Genomic DNA, 18,277 nt, shown 5'->3' with positions numbered 1-18,277 from the left:
AAAATTAAATGAAATAAACATTTGAATGCATCAGTCTGTGTGCAATGAATAAATATAATGTACAAGTTACACCTTTTGAATGCAATTACTGAAATAAATCAAGTTTTTCAAAATATTCTAATTTACTGGCTTTTACCTGTATAAACACAACTGACTGTAGCAAACTCATAAGCCATGAAAGTTCTGTGTGTATACATTTTTTCCATTTCATCATTTCAGTAGGTAAGAACTCTTGCTGCATGCTTTGAATGGGAAAATCAGTCTAAATTCAAATCAATAATTAAAAATGCTTTGTGTAAAGATAAATGTGAACAGAAATGTGGGGGGACATTTTTGCTGGGGAGGAACCAAAATGCCGCTATTTGTGTAGCTTTGTCATTTTGAAAATGTTTCTTCTAGCAGACTGCACCTGATATTACTGCAATACCCAAAGAGTCAATATTGAATTTGTGTCTCTTTTAATCAGCAATATTTCTATCATCAATCGTCATCTGAGCTGCTGTCATCTTCTCCCTCTGAAAAGTCGGCGATAGGGAAGCGCAAGATGGCTGCCACACCGCTCAGCTGAGTCAGTTCTAATGAAAGGGGCAACAAAAAATGGTATGTTTTAGTATTAGGACAGTATTATATATGTATATATATATATAGCCTCTACATACGTGTACATAGTCTTGATATAATGGATATATAATTGGATTCTAAGAGTATGTGAAAGTTCGACTTCTACCTTGTTTACTTCCGTGACAACCTTCTTAATGTTTTGTAATCATTCAGAAATAGCAAGCAGCTAAAATGTTCCAAACATGGATAAGTGTGGAGAGTGTTTTGCATTTTCCCCATCATGATTTGTAATTGATTTTAATAGGTGTCATTTTGATTTTTTTTATGGTGAGTGGACGTTTTTTTATTATAATTTCCACAAAGTTCAGTGAGCAGGTTGTGTCATGTGTGACCATGTCTGTTGACATTTTCTGTTGGTTGGATATACACTATATTGCCAAAAGTATTTGGCCACCTGCCTTGACTCACATATGAACTTGAAGTACCATCCCATTCCTAACCCATAGGGTTCAATATGATGTCAGTCCACCTTTTGCAGCTATTACAGCTTCAACTCTTCTGGGAAGGCTGTCCACAAGGTTGCAGAGTGTGTTTATAGGAATTTTCAACCATTCTTCCAAAAGCGCATTGGTGAGGTCACACACTGATGTTGGTCGAGAAGGTCTGGCTCTCAGTCTCCGTTCTAATTCATCCCAAAGGTGTTCTATCGGGTTAAGGTCAGGACTCTGTGCAGGCCAGTCAAGTTCATCCACGCCAGACTGTCATCCATGTCTTTATGGACCTTGCTTTGTGCACTGGTGCATAGTCATGTTGGAAGAGGAAGGGGCCCGCTCCAAACTGTTCCCACAAGGTTGGGAGCATGGAATTGTCCAAAATGTTTTGGTATCCTGAAGCATTCAAAGTTCCTTTCACTGGAACTAAGGGGCCAAGCCCAACTCCTGAAAAACAACCCCACACCATAATTCCTCCTCCACCAAATTTCACACTTGGCACAACGTAGTCCGAAATGTACCGTTCTCCTGGCAACCTCCAAACCCAGACTTGTCCATCAGATTGCCAGATGGAAAAGCGTGATTCGTCGCTCCAGAGAACGCGTCTCCACTCTAGATTCCAGTGGAGACGTGCCTTACACCATTTTGCTTTGGACTTGGTGATGTATGGCTTAGACACAGCTGCTCGGCCATGGAAACCCATTCCATGAAGCTCTCTGCGTACTGTACGTGGGCTAATTGGAAGGTCACATGACGTTTGGAGCTCTGTAGCAACTGACTGCAAAAGTCGGTGACCTCTTTGCACTTTGCGCTTCAGCATCCGCTGACCTCTCTGTCAGATTACGTGGCCTACCACTTGGTTGCTGTTGTTCCCAAACTCTTCCATTTTCTTATAATAAAGCCAACAGTTGACTTTGAAATATTTAGGAGCGAGGAAATTTTACGACTGGATTTGTTGCACAGGTGGCATCCTATGACAGTTCCACGCTGGAAATCACTGAGCTCCTGAGAGCGGACCATTCTTGAACAAATGTTTGTAGAGAGTCTCCATGCCTAAGTGTTTGATTGTATACACCTGTGGCCGGGCCAAGTGATTAGGACACCTGATTCTGATCATTTGGAAGGGTGGCCAAATACTTTGGGCAATATAGTGTATATATATATTTTTTTTAGCATCATGACTAAATAAGATTGTTTACATTGGGTCATAGAGGTATATGCTGCGCACATGGCTCAGTTAAAGATCATTGACCTGAACTACACACATTGTTTACAAGATGGCAACACTATATCAGCATCAAAATAAATGCAATCTCCCTTATTAAAGCCATGATGTCTCACAGGCCAAATGAAAGATGTCAGCGGGCCGTATTTTGGACAACTTTAATCTAAAGCCCCAAGGAAGTTAGCATTCAATTTTGTGCTTTTATCTTGCAAAAAATGCAAATGAGTTATTTGAAAGTAGGCTTGTTGTTCTGTGCGACTTACGTTCACCCGAGACGTGAAGGCTGGAGAATATTCTGCGTGAAGATGAAACAAAAACATTTGCGCCAATCTCATCTTTTATGCTCAGGACAAAATAGACAGTTCTTACCTGACATTGCCGCCGCTGTCTCTTACTTTGTCTACCAAGCGGACATAGCGAGCCCTGGTAGGGACTTCCTGATGCCTACGCAGACCAGACAAATAGTAGCTTGCAGGCGTCCTAGCATGTGAAGACTTCTTCTGCGTGTTCCCTACCTGAACAGCTTATCGCTGATCATTAAAGTGTCGACGGCGAGGGCGTCTGCAGCCTTCTCCACATGAGCCACCCTGTGAGGAAGCAGACAATAGTTGATTATTTGTGTCAGCCTGCATGATCGTGACTTGCCTAACCCATAAAAAGCTCTGTCAGGCTCATGCTGGAGCATCTTGTAGAAGTCTTCCAGGGCTTTCACTTCTCCAGCAGCCTTGGTGTCAGACAGCCTGTTTGTTACTGTGGGGTCCGAGAGGATTTCTGAGGGGGAATTTAAAAAAAAAGTTGTGCTGCAGTTGCTTGGGAAATACATAAAAACAGAATTCAAAGAAATATACAAACAAAAAAGACTTGCATGTAATAATCATATTTCAAGGCCATAATAAATGCATGTCCTAAAAGTTTTATTTGTATCAATAAAACAATATTTTGTATTTATACATTTGTTTTTACATATTTTGTATTCAATCCCCCTAAAGTATTATTTTACATTTGAAAAAAACCCTATGTGTGTGTTTTAAACATACTTAGTTTTATTTTTGCTTTTCTTTTTATCCTAAAAAATCCTACTACACTATTTTAATTGTTTTTTTGTTTTTTTTTAACATTTTTATCATTGGGGGAAAAAAATTAAATATAAATAAACATTTGACACATTTTTCAATGACAAAATAATTTCTTAAGATATGTATACATGTAAAATACTAGATGTGCTGAAAAAAAAATCAATTCACATCCCAGTCGTGATACTTATTTATTCAGATGCTAACTATTTTTTCAAAATCTATTCATAATTTTCAAAAATTGATAAGAAATTATTCAATTAAAACATATGTATTTTTTAGGCCATCTCGATGCTTACTCTCCGCACATATACGTCATAAGCCAAGAAGAAGGTTTTTTAACCCATTTTGAAAAGTTTTATTTAGAGGTGTCCGATAATGGCTTTTTTGCCGATTTCCGATATTGTCCAACTCTTAATTACCGATTCCGATATCAACCAATACTGATGTATACAGTCGTGGATCTAACACATTATTATGCCTAATTTTGTTGTGATGCCCCGCTGGATGCATTAAACAATGTAACAAGGTTTGTGTTGAATCGAGAATTGATTCTGATTCATATTGTTACCCCTAGAATCGGAATCGAATTGAAATGTGAGATCAGTTCAGGTCAGTTTATTTCAATCATGCAGTTGTATGATTCGTCTTTCTATGAAATATGGTCACGTACATTTGAAAAAAATGTTTTATTACAACACTTAATCCGCTGGAAGATTTTCCGATGCATTACTGGCATCTTTAAAAACTGACAATGGTAGATTTGTTTGAATATGTTGGATTAGAGCAGGGGTCCCCAAACTACGGCCCGCGGACCGGGTCCGGCCCCCCAGTATCCAAAATCCGGCCCATAGGAAGTTCCAAGTTAAAAAAAAAGTTTTTTTTTCTTCTTTTTTTTTTTATCTTTCCTTTCTAATCCATTTTCTACTGCTTGTTACTCTTGGTTACTCCTAGCCGCTCAGGCAAATCATATTGTCTAGAAATGAATTTTCCCATCGATAACGTGACAATGTTAAATGTTGATGAACATCAATGTTAACTGATGTTAAATGACAAAACGGATTATAAAGACAATGCATATATACATATATATATATATATATATATATATATATATATATATATATATATATATATATAGAGCCTGGTCCCCGGACACATTTTTTTAACCTAATGCGGCCCCCGAGTTAAAAAGTTTGGGGACCCCTGGATTAGAGCATTTGAACTTGGTTCTATTAAGCACACGAGACTGGCTAATGTAAAGTAATATAATGTACAATGACAACCTTTGAGCGAGTACTTGTGACCGGATGATGCGTGGACCAGCATGAATTTGGGTCGATTCTCCAGCAGCAGCTTGTTGTCTTGTCGCACGGCCTCTTTAAACAGGTACGTCATGAACTGGTCCTTCACAAAGCCAGGACTGGCCACCAGGATGCACTTGACCACTGAGGAAGAAGGCGTTAAATAATAAAGATGACAAGGCGGCAGTCGTATATAAAAAGCGTCTTACCATCAAAATTAATGTGGCGCAGTATAGCCTGCATTACTGCGTCGTAGAACCTCTCCAGAGCCTGCAAAGACACAAGTCACTCTCAAAAATGTAACCATCTCCTAAATGGAAGTCCTATCTAGCTACCTTCTCATGCTGGGTGCAGCTGCCCCTTCTCTTGCGAGGAATGGTGAGCTCCACCTTGGCACGCAGCAGCGTCATGGCGGGCGTCACCAGCACCAGGTTGGCAAGACCCTCCTGCATCACCACCGCCGCCACGTCTGCCTTCTGCGTGGCATCGCACGCTTCGTCTGCGGCAGGACAACGGTCAACTCGCTTTGTGCTGTGACAATTCAAAGTTGATCTTACCCCCCCATTTGGAATTGTGAAGTGAATTCATCCTTCATTAAACGTACAAGCGCTCTTTTAATATAAGTGTAAAAGAAAGTTAGGAATTGTACAAAAAAAACTGAACTACTCAGCTGTTTTCAGTGCTTTAGTCATTAGCCATTCTGCTTTCAGCTACAAGTTGATTATGTTTCCGTCTGCTTCATAAAATTAATTTGTGTACACAATATTATCTAAGGCCCCGTTTACACTGCACACCAAATCTAATTATTCTTCCCTCAAGTGATACAGATCTGATTTTTTTGCTTTAAAGGGGAACATTATCACAATTTCAGAAGGGTTAAAACCATTAAAAATCAGTTCCCAGTGGCTTATTTTATTTTTCGAAGTTTTTTTCTAAATTTTACCCATCACGCAATATCCCTAAAAAAAGCTTTAAAGTGCCTGATTTTAACCATCGTTATATACACCCGTCCATTTACCTGTGACGTCACATAGTGATGCCAACACAAACAAACATGGCGCATAGAACAGCAAGATATAGCGACATTAGCTCGGATTCAGACTCGGATTTCAGCGGCTTAAGCGATTCAACAGATTACGCATGTATTGAAACAGATGGTTGTAGTGTGGAGGCAGGTAGCGAAAACCAAATTGAAGAAGAAACTGAAGCTATTGAGCCATATCGGTTTGAACCGTATGCAAGCGAAAACGACGAAAACGACACGACAGCCAGCGACACGGGAGAAAGCGAGGACGAATTCGGCGATCGCCTTCTAACCAACGATTGGTATGTGTTTGTTTGGCATTAAAGGAAACTAACAACTATGAACTAGGTTTACAGAATATGAAATACATTTGGCAACAACATGCACTTTGAGAGTGCAGACAGCCCAATTTTCATCAATTAATATATTCTGTAGACATACCCTCATCCGCTCTCTTTTCCTGAAAGCTAATCTGTCCAGTTTTGGAGTTGATGTCAGCAGGCCAGGGAAGCGAGGGTCGATATTCTTCTCTTGATCATCTTCGGTGGCATAAGGGACGGTGTGAGCCAAGACATCCATGGGGTTTAGCTCGCTCGTCTGCGGGAACAAACTGCCGCCATTGCTTGCCGTGCTACCGAGGTCCTTTGTCCCTGAATTGCTCACACACTCCGGCAGATTCAATGGGGGTCTGGCGGCAGATTTCTTTGACTTTATCGTTGGAAATGCATCTGCTTTGAGTGTCGCAGGATATCCACACATTCTTGCCATCTCTGTCGTAGCATAGCTTTCGTCGGTAAAGTGTGCGGAACAAACGTCCAATTTCTTGCCACTTTCGCATCTTTGGGCCACTGGTGCAACTTGAATCCGTCCCTGTTGGTGTTGTTACACCCTCCGACAACACACCGACGAGGCATGATGTCTCCAAGGTACGGAAAACAGTCGAAAAACGGAAAATAACAGAGCTGATTTGACTCAGTGTTTGTAATGTGTTTGAGAAAATGGCGGATTGCTTCCCGATGTGACGTCACGAGAGCGAAAAATAGAAAGGCGTTTAATTCGCCAAAATTCATCCATTTAGAGTTCGGAAATCGGTTAAAAATATGGTCTTTTTTCTGCAACATCAAGGTATATATTGACGCTTACATAGGTCTGGTGATAATGTTCCCCTTTAAAGTGCTTCAAATCTTATATTTTCACACCAGATTCAGGCCACATTAAGTTAAAGTTAAACTTAACTTAATGTGGACTTAATGTAACTTAATCAGGAAGTAGTCCAATTCCGATTGGAATCTGATCTTTTTAAACTTCAGTCGAAACAGCAATGCGACCTGAATGTGACTTTTTCGTCAGCTTTCGGCGAGCTTCCTCATTCGTGAGCGCGGGGAAAGACGCAGTCGCCAGCAGAAGTGGACACATCATCACAACATCCGGTTTTGGTGAGCAGGGTATTTTATCAGAGGCCAAATTTTCGGTGCATCACTAAGTAGAGGAGGCACGGACGGACATCAGCATGGATCAACGCTAGCTTTATTTTTCAACTCGCCACAGCGTCAATTCCGGTCCTTCAACAATCGCTATTTCTTCGGAATCAAAATATGTATCCGTATATTGCATATTTTGATTCCAAAGAAATGTGACGTATTTGCTTACATGTAAGTTGAAAAAGGAAGCTGAGGTTGATCCACGCTGATGTATGTGTCTCCTCTACTTAGCAGCCATAAAAAGATTAGAACCCTCCCAAACATATTACACTGTATATATCCATTTATACATTATATTACTTACATTTATTTTCACGTAAAAAACCCCAAAAAAGTTTAATGTGTAAAAATGTACGAGCCAGTCTGCCCCACAAGAGGTTCAAGATAAAGAAAGAACTGACTTCAACTGAATAAAAATGGCGGACTTGCTCGCGCAAAGCTCTTCCGGTAAACCTCTACTATAACTGGTAACTTAGACAAAATACATCACAATTGTCTCAAACTCCTATCGGCTCCTGAATGTTTTATAAATATCTCCACCATATTGTTTGATTTCCCATTTTCACTATTTATGGGGATCCCAACTACATACAAAAGTACCAACAGACAGGAAAAGTGGTTTGCGTGCTTTTGCATAATAGAACTCCTTTAAACGGGAACTGGACTATCTTTGGAATTTTGCCTATCGTTCACAATCATTCTGAAAGACGTGACAATGGACGGATTTTTTTTTGTATGCATTCCAAATATTAAATAAACATAAATAAAAGTCTGCTTAGAGCGGAGTCGATAGCAGCTTAATTATTCCGCACATTAAATGGATAAATAACCATTCAAAAAGCGCCAAAAAACTCCATTTACATTTCTTGGTTTAAATATTAACCAAGTATTAGTGATATTGTTATTATACGCTCTAACGCAGACAAACTATTTATAGCGGCATCGTGATCACTACCGTGTGTCCCAGTGACGTGCAGTCACTAGAGGCAGGTGAGGCCCTGCCATCATGGAAAGAAAAAAAACGTAAAAAGAAAAAAAATGAATTAAATTGTTCAATGTATCCAGTGATTATACTATAAAGTTATTTTCCATTTAACTTCACCAGTTTTAGATTATTTTTATTCAAAATCGCTGAATTTTCACATTTGCCGTTCAAATACTGAGAAGAGACGGTGCGGTGATCAGCAGCCAGTTGAGGCACGTCACTCAGTTGTGCCTCACCATGGATTGCGGACTCGGCTAACTGCTGGCCTGCTGTGCAGTGAGACCGTATTGCTATATGAATTATATTATACATTTCCATAGTTTAGTTAGCTGAGTTATATAATGTAGAGTGTATTTTGTCAACAACTGTATGTGTGTAACGTATTTCTTGTGCTGAGCGATCATAAAACTGCTGCGAAAACGCACTGTGTGAGGCTGGCAGTAATCCCGCCTCCTGGTGGTAGAGAATGCACTCCCACCGTAGAATGCACCCCCTGACGGGAGTGCAACATTGAATCTATTTATATTTCATTCATTCACAACTCCTCCAACACGAACATTATTGTTTTCGCACTTTTTGGCTTCTTATTGAGCTGCTGCATTTTTTGGTTGGGTTGTTTATTTCTATTGAGTAACTTCTACATTTCTAAAAGGGGAGGAATGTAATAGAGTGATCTATGTTTGTCTGTTGCCATCTCCTGGTTAATGTTGGCTATAGCGTACTGTGGTTACTTTTTGGTTGGCCAACGATTTACGTGGTGTTGCCCACCTGACGTCAAGTGTGTTGAGTCTGTTCTGAAGTCTACAGTAAAGAGACGTACTTCATCACCTCGCCTGGTTATTGCCTCCAACCCAATATATTACATAAAGGTAAGACCATAATAAAGTTTTTTTTTTTTTTATTAAATGTGCTTTTTTGTGTGCTACAGTTTGTGTGTGTAAAGTTAAAGTTAAGTTAAAGTACCAATGATTGTCACACACACGAGGTGTGGTGAAATTTGTCCTCTGCATTTGACCCATCCCTTGATCACCCCCTGGGATGTGAGGGGAGCAGTGAGCAGCAGCGGCGCCGCGCCCGGGAATAATTCTTGGTGATTTAACCCCCAATTCCAACCCTTGATGCTGAGTTCCAAGCAGGGAAGAATGCTGGTATGAGTTTTTAAACATAACCCGTTAACGGCTGCCAATCAAATGGTGAATAAGAAAGTCTTTAGGGTTCATATGTTTGTAAATCTGACTGTGATGAAGTCAGTGCCTCACCAGCCATGAACCTCACCGCACGTCACTGGTGTGTCCCTATGTTTACATCATTGAGTGGTCTGCTTCTTTAAATATTAACCTAGTATTAGTGATATTGTTATTATACGCTCTAACGCAGACAAACTATTTATAGCGGCATCGTGATCACTACCGTGTGTCCCTATGTTTACATCATCGAGTGGTCTGCTTCTTTCTCGCTTCCTTAAGCTCCCTATAAGTTTATTGTAGATCATAAATCGTGCTTCTCACCAGAAAAGTAGATGGCTGAGAATATAATCTGACAAGTTGGGACACTTTGACCGCCATTTCAGGACCTGGAACTGCCAAGGGCGACACAAAAAGCGCTTGTCTCCCCGCCCCCCTTGTACAGTAAGTGATGTTTTATTATGTTTGTTGGCTCTCATAAAGTCTGCAGTGAGCAGAAATCAGTGATGAAGAAAAAAAGAAAAAGTTGTGATGCATTTTTTAAATTAATGCTTAAAATGATCAAAATAAGTTAATATTAAATGTTATTATACATGTGCCTGTTGATACATTACATATATACTTACATCATGTATATAAAACCCTAATGGATGTGTTTGGATGTTTTTTTAGGGGCTCTACAGGCAGAATTGAACGGCTCCAATATGCTCCATTGTAATTTGACTTTTGAACAAATTTATTTAACAATTAATATGCATTAAAAAAATAAATTTGTGGTCACGTCTTTGATAATAATTGTGAACGATAAGCAAAATTCCTCAAAAATGTGCAGTTCCCCTTTAACAATTTTAATTACACTACAATGACTTAGCTGAAAGGAATATGGTGCTGTTTGCTTACCAATTCTGGCTAAGACTACGCTGTCCCAGCTCTTTTTAGCCAGGGTGAACTTCCTGTTGAGCTCCAGCTCGATAGTGTGGTACGCCCCCATCTGAGGAGTGAAGGAAGTGTCACTACTTTGGTTATACTGCCGATTGTAGTGGTGTGTAATTGCTCATGCAGCACCAGTCAACCACAACAATAAACATATCGTTCCTCCTGACAGAGCACACTACACCTTTTACAAGCATTCAAGGAACTTTATTGTCATAGCAGGCCACATGTTGTCATAGCAGGCCACGTGAGAAGGCACTAAATAACCTGTTTACATTCTTGTTGTGAGTAGTTTAAATGGGTTTGTGCCTATTTAAGGAAGCAGTTGTGTTTGAACAGACTTATGAAACTAGTCCTCATTATAAGCCAAACACAGACCTTGACATACTGGTTCTCCTCGATGTTGGTCCCCTTTACTCTCAGCCGGCAGGCCTGTGTGTCAAAGTCGATGGTCTCCACGCACAACGTTAAGGTAGTCCGAACTCTGGAGCTGCCCACGCTTCCGGTGTTGGATTCTGTCTGTACTTTTCTGTTGGTAAAGAACGACAACAAAACACAGTAATGAGCATAGTATTATATAAACTCACATTTTAATCATTTTAATGATTTAGGTCAGTGATTGAACTAGTGGTACGCAAACTTCGTCTAGTCGTACGCCAAAGAATCAATTAAATATGCAAACTGTGTGTAATGTTACAGTGGACAAAAAATATTAAATTAACTTTTTAAATAAAACCTCCACTTTGCTTTAAATAAATACTTAGGCCTACTAAGCTACTGTATTTTAATGTTGGTCATTTTGGCGGGACTTGGAGAGCCAAGTGTTTTCTGAGGTGGTACTTGGTGAAAAAAGTTTGAGAATCACTGATTTAGGCTATCCAACTACACTTGGTTTTCGAAGTACATTGTCACCGCAAGTTTGCCTCGGTTTCCGTACACGGTCTTGGTTTTCCTACGTCTAAACATTGTGTGTAAAAACTAGTCAAACTCAGTCTCTGAGCTTTTTTCTTGAATACAAAATTAGCCACTATTGGGCCAAAGAAAGTCCATGTCAACAAGAGCCTTAATTAAGAGTCTGTGTTTCCACAGTGTCACTGAACGCACCACAGTGATTAGATTAGGTCTAGCCATATGTCTTACAAAGTTTGTGAGGGGTCTGTCTTGCACTGGCACCTTCATGGAAGAAATTTAACTTGCTCGTGCGGGGAGGAGGGGCTACCAAGGAAGTTGCGAGAGTCACGACAGTAGGGCTGCACGATTAATCGACATCGAATCATCATCGAAGTTTTAACTAGTGCGATACGGTAACGCAAGAGGCTGAGTTGTTTTTTTTGAGTGACAAGACACGTTCGTCAATCTGAAATTTTGAGCTTCACATTTCTTCGTCTCAGTAGAATTAACTGAAGGCAGTGGGCCTTTGTCTTGGTGGGCGGCCAGCAGTGCGCCAGTTTTACACACACAGGAAACAGACAGAAAGTCTTGCAACTCGCCAGTGTAAAGTGCTGCAAAGTAACACAAATTGGGAAGAAAAAAAATATGATTACAAAGCCAAATATCCCGTTGTGGGAATATTTCAGCTTCAAATTAGATAGGCAATATGAGCCCATCAACGTGGACGAACGAGCGAGAATGCCTTGATCAGTAAAAGCAATAAACAAAAAGACAATGTGAGACCTAGTTTTTCCAACTGTTAAAAAATGCACTTTAAGATTAAGATTTAAGTTCGATTTTGCTTACAGAAATGAGTACCGTATTTTTCGGACTATAAGTCGCAGTTTTTTTTCATAGTTTGGCCGGGCTCCAGTGCAATTTATATATGTTTTTTTCCTTCTTTATTATGCATTTTCAGCAGTTGCGACTTATACTCCGGTGCGACTTATACTCCGAAAAATACGGTACATTGTTTGTTTGTTTATTTAGGGTAACAAAGTTATTTACTTTCCAATACAGTACAAAGGTAAACAATTCTACAGTAATGACAATTAAAAGTTTATATCCTTTTACACGGGTACTTGCATTATTATTATATATTATGATTACATTATATTATAAACACTGTATAGTTTTTATCTATTATTTATTTCGTTTAAGAGCATGATGTAGACAAACGCTCTACGTCTGTCTGCATAAAACAAAAATATTTTTTGAAGTAAATTATTGCATATTATTCTCATGTGTGGTACCTTCAGACAAGAATGTGTTGATTGACAGTCTAAAAGTAACATATCTTCCTTCACCAAACATGTTAGCACCCATTAAAAAATAGAGGAAAACTGACGAAAAAAAGAGGAACATTTCAATTGGCACCAAGTGCTACCACGCCAGCCCCGGAAGAAAATTTGGTAAATCAAGACAACATTACCTGCAATTGGGTGAATTTCTAAACTATATTTTACCTTTAGATTTATTCTCATCTACCAAACTATTTTGGCTGTCTTTTTTACACTTACATGTTCCATGTAATGTACCACAGAATATGTAGTTTTTTTAGTAGATAATTTACCAACATTATTAATATTTAAAATGTAATGTCAAATTTGATAACATTCATGTAAAGAACTTAGAAAACGTTTCCCATTTGGCAACTCTATCCAGTAGTCACGCCCCCTCGGGTAATATACTTCCGGTATTATGACCTCTGTTTACAATCAGTCACGTCAAAAATATATTTTCTCGCTGGCTACTATTAAATACTCTAGAACTACAACTGGTTTGGAACTAACAGTGTTCGGATTGTAATCATCCAAATATGATTATCATCAAAGTAAACAGCCGTCAAGAGTGAATGCAGGCAACAAGAAGTAAGCAAGCTAGATGATGCTAACTATGCAGTGAGGTGGTTTCGGCGCCCTGTCCTTCAATTCAGTGTGGCGTTTTAAGCAAGAGAAACAGCGAGTACCTGCGGGTGAGGCGAGCGTTCACAAATTTTGTTCGGATTCTATTTTTTTGATATCGTGGTGGGTTTACATAATTCACCCACGGAACTTTTGTTATTGTTAGAGAGTTCCGGTCGGACGGGTTTTCACGGGACATATTTCAGGTGTTGTGTGTTGTTGCGCTGAGAAGCCGCGGATGTATAGATACTGAGCAATTGCTGATAAGAAATCAAAGTCTGAATCTCATTGGAATGATTAGCTCCATCTTTGGACACTACTCCTTCGACTCCCGTCCTTACAAGCTACAATATTTCATTTTTAAAAATGCGGAAGTGATATTTTGACACGAAAATTAATTTTTAAAAAGCGGATTTCCGCGTTTTCGCGAATATTTCACATGCCTGCTTCACTAGTTATTTTCGCAGTTTCAGCATTTATATGTACAAAATATTAAATTCACAAATTGAATCGCAATTTTACAGAGAAAAATCGCAATTAGGTTTTTTCTCAAAATCGTGTAGCCCTTCACGACAGTGTGACGTGTTGTGCAGTAAAGCGCTATTGCGCATGCGTGCTAATGCATCCGTTGATGTAAACAAAGTTGTGTGAGCACACAGTCGTTGTCCCTGCGGTCTTGGATATAACAAGAGTGCCAGCACTTTGATAAATAGGTGAGGAAAAAAACACTGCTGAGTTCAAGAAAGAGATGGCGTAGTGAAGCATGGAGGTGCTTTCCTTACTTTCTTGCCACTCACCGCCGTCTTTGCCAACAAGAGTGTTCAATAAAAGGTAAAAGTGATATTAAATGTTTGCATCTACATGTTAAACTATAATAGCTCCATATAAATCTGCTTTGAGTTAACATTTTAGTGTATAGAATGTATAATTTGGGAAAAATTGGGTTGGTTTTCGACAGATCCTTTGGAACGGATTGATAAGGAACACTGTATATTTTAAGGGACATCATATTTAATAAAGTTTCTGCCACAACTTCCCCAAATGGGTAACATAGTCATAAAAAGCCCACTGAAAATATGTCAAACATCCTGCATATGAAAAGACCACTGCTGTTTTTCAAGGACCCACGGCAAAATAAACACTTAAGTCAAAGGATCATACATATAAATAACGCTTTGGTGTGTTAAGGAATCTGCTGCAAAAATCTTAAATTGCTCTCAAATAATGAACTGAACTTGCAGACTGGTCTGACATCTTTTGACAGGTTTGACCCCACAGGCTGCCAGTTGAACGGCCCTGCTGTAGGGCATGAAAATAGTCGTATTGTCGTCAGTACCTAATGGTGGAGGCCCTCAAGCTGTCACCCTCTTGCAGCAGGTTATAGGTGTGCCACATGTCCTCTGCTTCCTCTGGCATCAAAGTCACCTGGCTGAGAAAAATGTTGGACAGGTGAGCCATGATGTGTCACAACCAGGGCTGTCAAAATCATACCTTCGTGATTAATCACAAAAATTAACGCATTAATCATGCAATTTATTTGGACCGTACAAGCCGTTTTACTTTAGCTGCTATACACTCAGTGATGAGATCAATGCATACGTCAAAACTAAAATGAGTGAGGAGACGCCGACTGGTGTGCTCGCTGCCAAATTTCACTCCAAAATACAGCCTTAAAAGAACTTTACTTAAAACTGTCACCAAGTGGCGTGCAAATAAAAGACATGCATTCGAGTAAAACGTTTAAAAACATTCCTGGATGACAATATGATAATACAATTGCTTTTGTGTACAAATATTAGGGTCCTTTCTTAAGCAAATGTGTAATATGCAAGTGAGTAACCATCTGTGATTATTCGTGGTTAACCCAAATTCCAAAATGTGATTAAACTGATTAAAAAAATAATAATTTGACACCCAATTTGTCCAGGGTGTACCCCGCCTTCTGCTCGTGTGCAGTTGGGATAGGCTCCAGCACTCCCCGCGACCCGTTGTGGCTAGAGTGTCCGCCCTGAGATCGGTAGGTATACTTGCCAACCCTCCCGATTTTCCCGGGAGACTCCCGAATTTCAGTGCCCCTCCCGAAAATCTCCCGGGGCAAACATTCTACCGAATTTCTCCCGATTTCCACCCGGACAACAATATTGGGGGCGTGCCTTAAAGGCACTGCCTTCAGCGTCCTCCCTCACCTGAAACTTTCACCCCTTAACAGCCGCATGCTGTCCAGGCGTCCGCTTTTCCTCCATATAAACAGCGTGTCGGCTCAGTCACATAATAATGTAGCGTTGGACGGGTTTAACAATGGTCTTTACTCGAAGATGTCAAGAAATGCTGACACGTTGTATGATCTTTAACTGGTTTAATGATAATGTTGATTTCAAACACCCACACACACACACACACACGTGAATGCAATAGTCAACAGCCATACATGTCACACTGACGGTGGCCGTATAAACAACTTTAACACTGTTACCAATATGCGCCACACTGTCAACCCACACCAAACAAGAATGACAAACACATTTCGGGAGAACATCTGCACCGTAACACAACAGAACAAATACCCAGAACCCCTTGCAGCACTAACTCTTCCTGGACGCTACAATAACATCTACGGCTTTTGGAGCTCAGTGCACAACTGCACACACAACAAGAAGGAGACGAAGCAGAAGAACGAAGAAGAGACATGGCGACGACGCGTAAGAAGAAGAAATACGCGGTATAGCTCAGTTGGTAGAGCGGCCGTGCCAGCAACTTGTGGGTTGCAGGTTCCATCCCCGCTTCCGCCATCCTAGTCACTGCTGCTGTGTCCTTGGGCAAGACACTTTACCCACCTGCTCCCAGTGCCACCCACACTGGTTTAAATGTAACTTAGATATTGGGTTTCACTATGTAAAGCGCTTTGAGTCACTAGAGAAAGGCGCTATATAAATATAATTCACTTCACTTCACACTTGCAAGTTCCAAAATGATTGGAAAAAATAATTTCATTTCATCCAGGACAGCTCGAAGGGGAAGGGGTATGCTGTCTACACCTCAACCCCTCCCACCCCCCCATCTCCCGAATTCGGAGGTCTCGAGGTTGGCAAGTATGTCGGTAGGTCGTGAGTTCAAACCCCGGCCGAGTCATACCAAAGACTATAAAAATGGGACCCATTACCTCCCTGCTTGGCACTCAGCATCAAGGGTTGGAATTGGGGCTTAAATCACCAAAAATGATTCCCGAGCGCGGCCACCGCTGCTGCTCACTGCTCCCCTCACCTCCAAGGGGGTGAACATGGGGATGGGTCAAATGCGGAGGTAAATTGTACCACACATAGTGTTGGTGTGACAATCATTGGTACGTTAACTTTTAAGGACAAGCAGTAGAAAATGGATGCATGGCATTTGACACCCCTCGTCACAACATGTTATGCCATCCTTCGAAAGTTTGCAGTTCGGTATTATTTGTACTATTAGTTGACACTGACGTCTTTTTTGCATAAATACGCGTGTTACCGGTTATTACACGTAGATTACGTGCTCGCGTTGAATGTCAACAAACTTTACGTGGCACGTGGGGGAATCAGCTGTTAAAAAATAGCACGCAGGCTAGCTACGTTACGTTAGCCACATCATGCTAGCTCCTCGGCTAACTTCGGCTACTCACCCGGTGTTGTCTTTTTCAATATCCCTGTGAAGTAGCTTCATTGTTGGTTATGTTATACACGTGCAAATATACGATGTACACACGCTAATCCGTGTTCAGCGTCATCATTAAAAACAAGCTTTTAAATCATCCCTTAACTTGAAAATGAATGGACGCTTTGTCCAAACATGCTCACGCGCAAGCCTCAATTGTATTCAATGGATGGCGTAAGTAAACATCCGGGTATTTCGGTATATTTTTTTTTTGTTGCCTTTCAAACTTTATTGACAAGAACAATTTATACGCCCTTTGAAGCGGCTGTGGATGACGTTACACTCGTTCACATGTACGGACAAGTGCACATGTTTTTATTTTTTTGTTTTTATTTTATTTTTTATTTTTTATTGAACAACAAACCTGCATTTATAATTCACACAAAAGTCAAGGCATTTTCAACATCAAGGAAATACAACAAAAGGCAAATACACATAGAGAAATAAATAATAATAATTAAAAAAAAGAAAAAAGACAAAAAGGGCTACCTAAATCACTTTAAATGTTTTTAACAGAGATATCAATTTAAGGGCGTTTGTACTATTAATCATTCTCCAAAATTTGATTGATAATTGTAAACCATTAAGCCAATTATCTATCAATCTGGTTGACTGGTGCAGAACCAACAACCTGGTCCTGAATGTGGACAATTAAGACCAAGGAGATCATCGTTGACTTCAGGAAGCACATGTCCAGCCACGCTCCACTCTTCATCAACGGCACAGCGGTGGAGATAGTAAGCAGCACCAAGTTCCTGGGGGTGCAGATAACTGACAATATAACCTGGTCCCTACACACCGGAGCTCTTGTAAAAAGAGCTCAGCAGCGCATGCACTTTTTGCGTCGGATGAAAAGAGCACAGCTAGCTCCCTCCCCCGATTCTCACCACATTCTACAGAGGCACTATAGAGAGCCTGTTGACCAACAGCATCTCTGTCTGGACTGGAGCCTTCAATGCCTCAGACTGGAAGTCTCTTCAGAGAGTGGTGAGGACGGCGGAAAAGATCATCAGGACTCCTCTTCCTCCTATCCAGGTGATCGCAAAAAGCCGCTGCCTGACCAGGGCTCTGAAAATTTGCAAAGACTCCTCCCACCCCCACCAAGGACTGTTTTCACTTCTGGACTCTAGAAAGAGGTTCCACAGCCTCCGAAACAGAACCTCCAGGTTCTATAACAGCTTCTTCCCTCAGGCCGTAAGACTCTTAACGCATCATAATTATCCCCTCAACTCCCCCCAAAATGGATTAACTCGCTGGAATAAAAAAGACAATATAACATACATCCATAAACGTGGACGCATGTGAAAAAGTGCAATATATTTATCTGTACAGTAACCTATTTATTTATTTATATATGCACCTTATTGCTTTTTTATCCTGCACTACCATGAGCTAATGTAACGAAATTCCGTTCTTATTTGTGCTGTAAAGTTCAAATTTGAATGACAATAAAAAGGAAGTCTAAGTCTAAGTCTAGTTTTACTTTCATAAATCGACATAG

At 40.3% G+C, this 18,277-nt stretch overlaps 1 protein-coding gene across 2 annotated transcripts; it reads right to left on the bottom strand.

Annotated features, from left to right (window-relative positions):
• Positions 1 to 441: 441 nt before the first annotated feature.
• On the bottom strand, positions 442 to 16,927 carry pelo (pelota mRNA surveillance and ribosome rescue factor). Of its 2 annotated transcripts, none has more exons than XM_061967811.1 (12): positions 16,745 to 16,927; positions 14,432 to 14,524; positions 10,640 to 10,790; positions 10,229 to 10,319; positions 4,990 to 5,153; positions 4,864 to 4,924; positions 4,637 to 4,798; positions 2,928 to 3,048; positions 2,793 to 2,864; positions 2,647 to 2,721; positions 2,541 to 2,572; positions 442 to 575 (listed from the first exon to the last, which is right to left on the bottom strand). In XM_061967811.1, the coding sequence occupies exons 1-12, from the start codon at positions 16,783 to 16,785 to the stop codon at positions 481 to 483; spliced, it is 1,158 nt and encodes a 385-aa protein (XP_061823795.1). In that variant the 5' UTR covers positions 16,786 to 16,927; the 3' UTR covers positions 442 to 480. The 2 variants fall into 2 exon arrangements, with proteins under 2 accessions (XP_061823795.1, XP_061823796.1); XM_061967812.2 differs by having other exon boundaries at positions 14,432 to 14,520; positions 16,745 to 16,912.
• Positions 16,928 to 18,277: the final 1,350 nt, after the last annotated feature.

Source organism: Nerophis lumbriciformis, linkage group LG11 (assembly GCF_033978685.3).
Source record: "Nerophis lumbriciformis linkage group LG11, RoL_Nlum_v2.1, whole genome shotgun sequence".
Lineage (NCBI taxonomy): Eukaryota > Metazoa > Chordata > Actinopteri > Syngnathiformes > Syngnathidae > Nerophis > Nerophis lumbriciformis.
This window is presented reverse-complemented; position numbering and strand designations above follow the sequence as displayed.

Excerpts from the sequence above, each read along its gene's own strand:
- pelo (XM_061967811.1), bottom strand. The coding sequence starts at position 16,785 with ATGAAGCTACTTCACAGGGATATTGAAAAAGACAACACCGG. Across the intron at positions 10,320-10,639 it reads AGGAGAACCAGTATGTCAAG|ATGGGGGCGTACCACACTAT; the intron begins GTCTGTGTTTGG and ends TTCACTCCTCAG. Across the intron at positions 2,722-2,792 it reads ATCAGCGATAAGCTGTTCAG|GCATCAGGAAGTCCCTACCA; the intron begins GTAGGGAACACG and ends TGGTCTGCGTAG.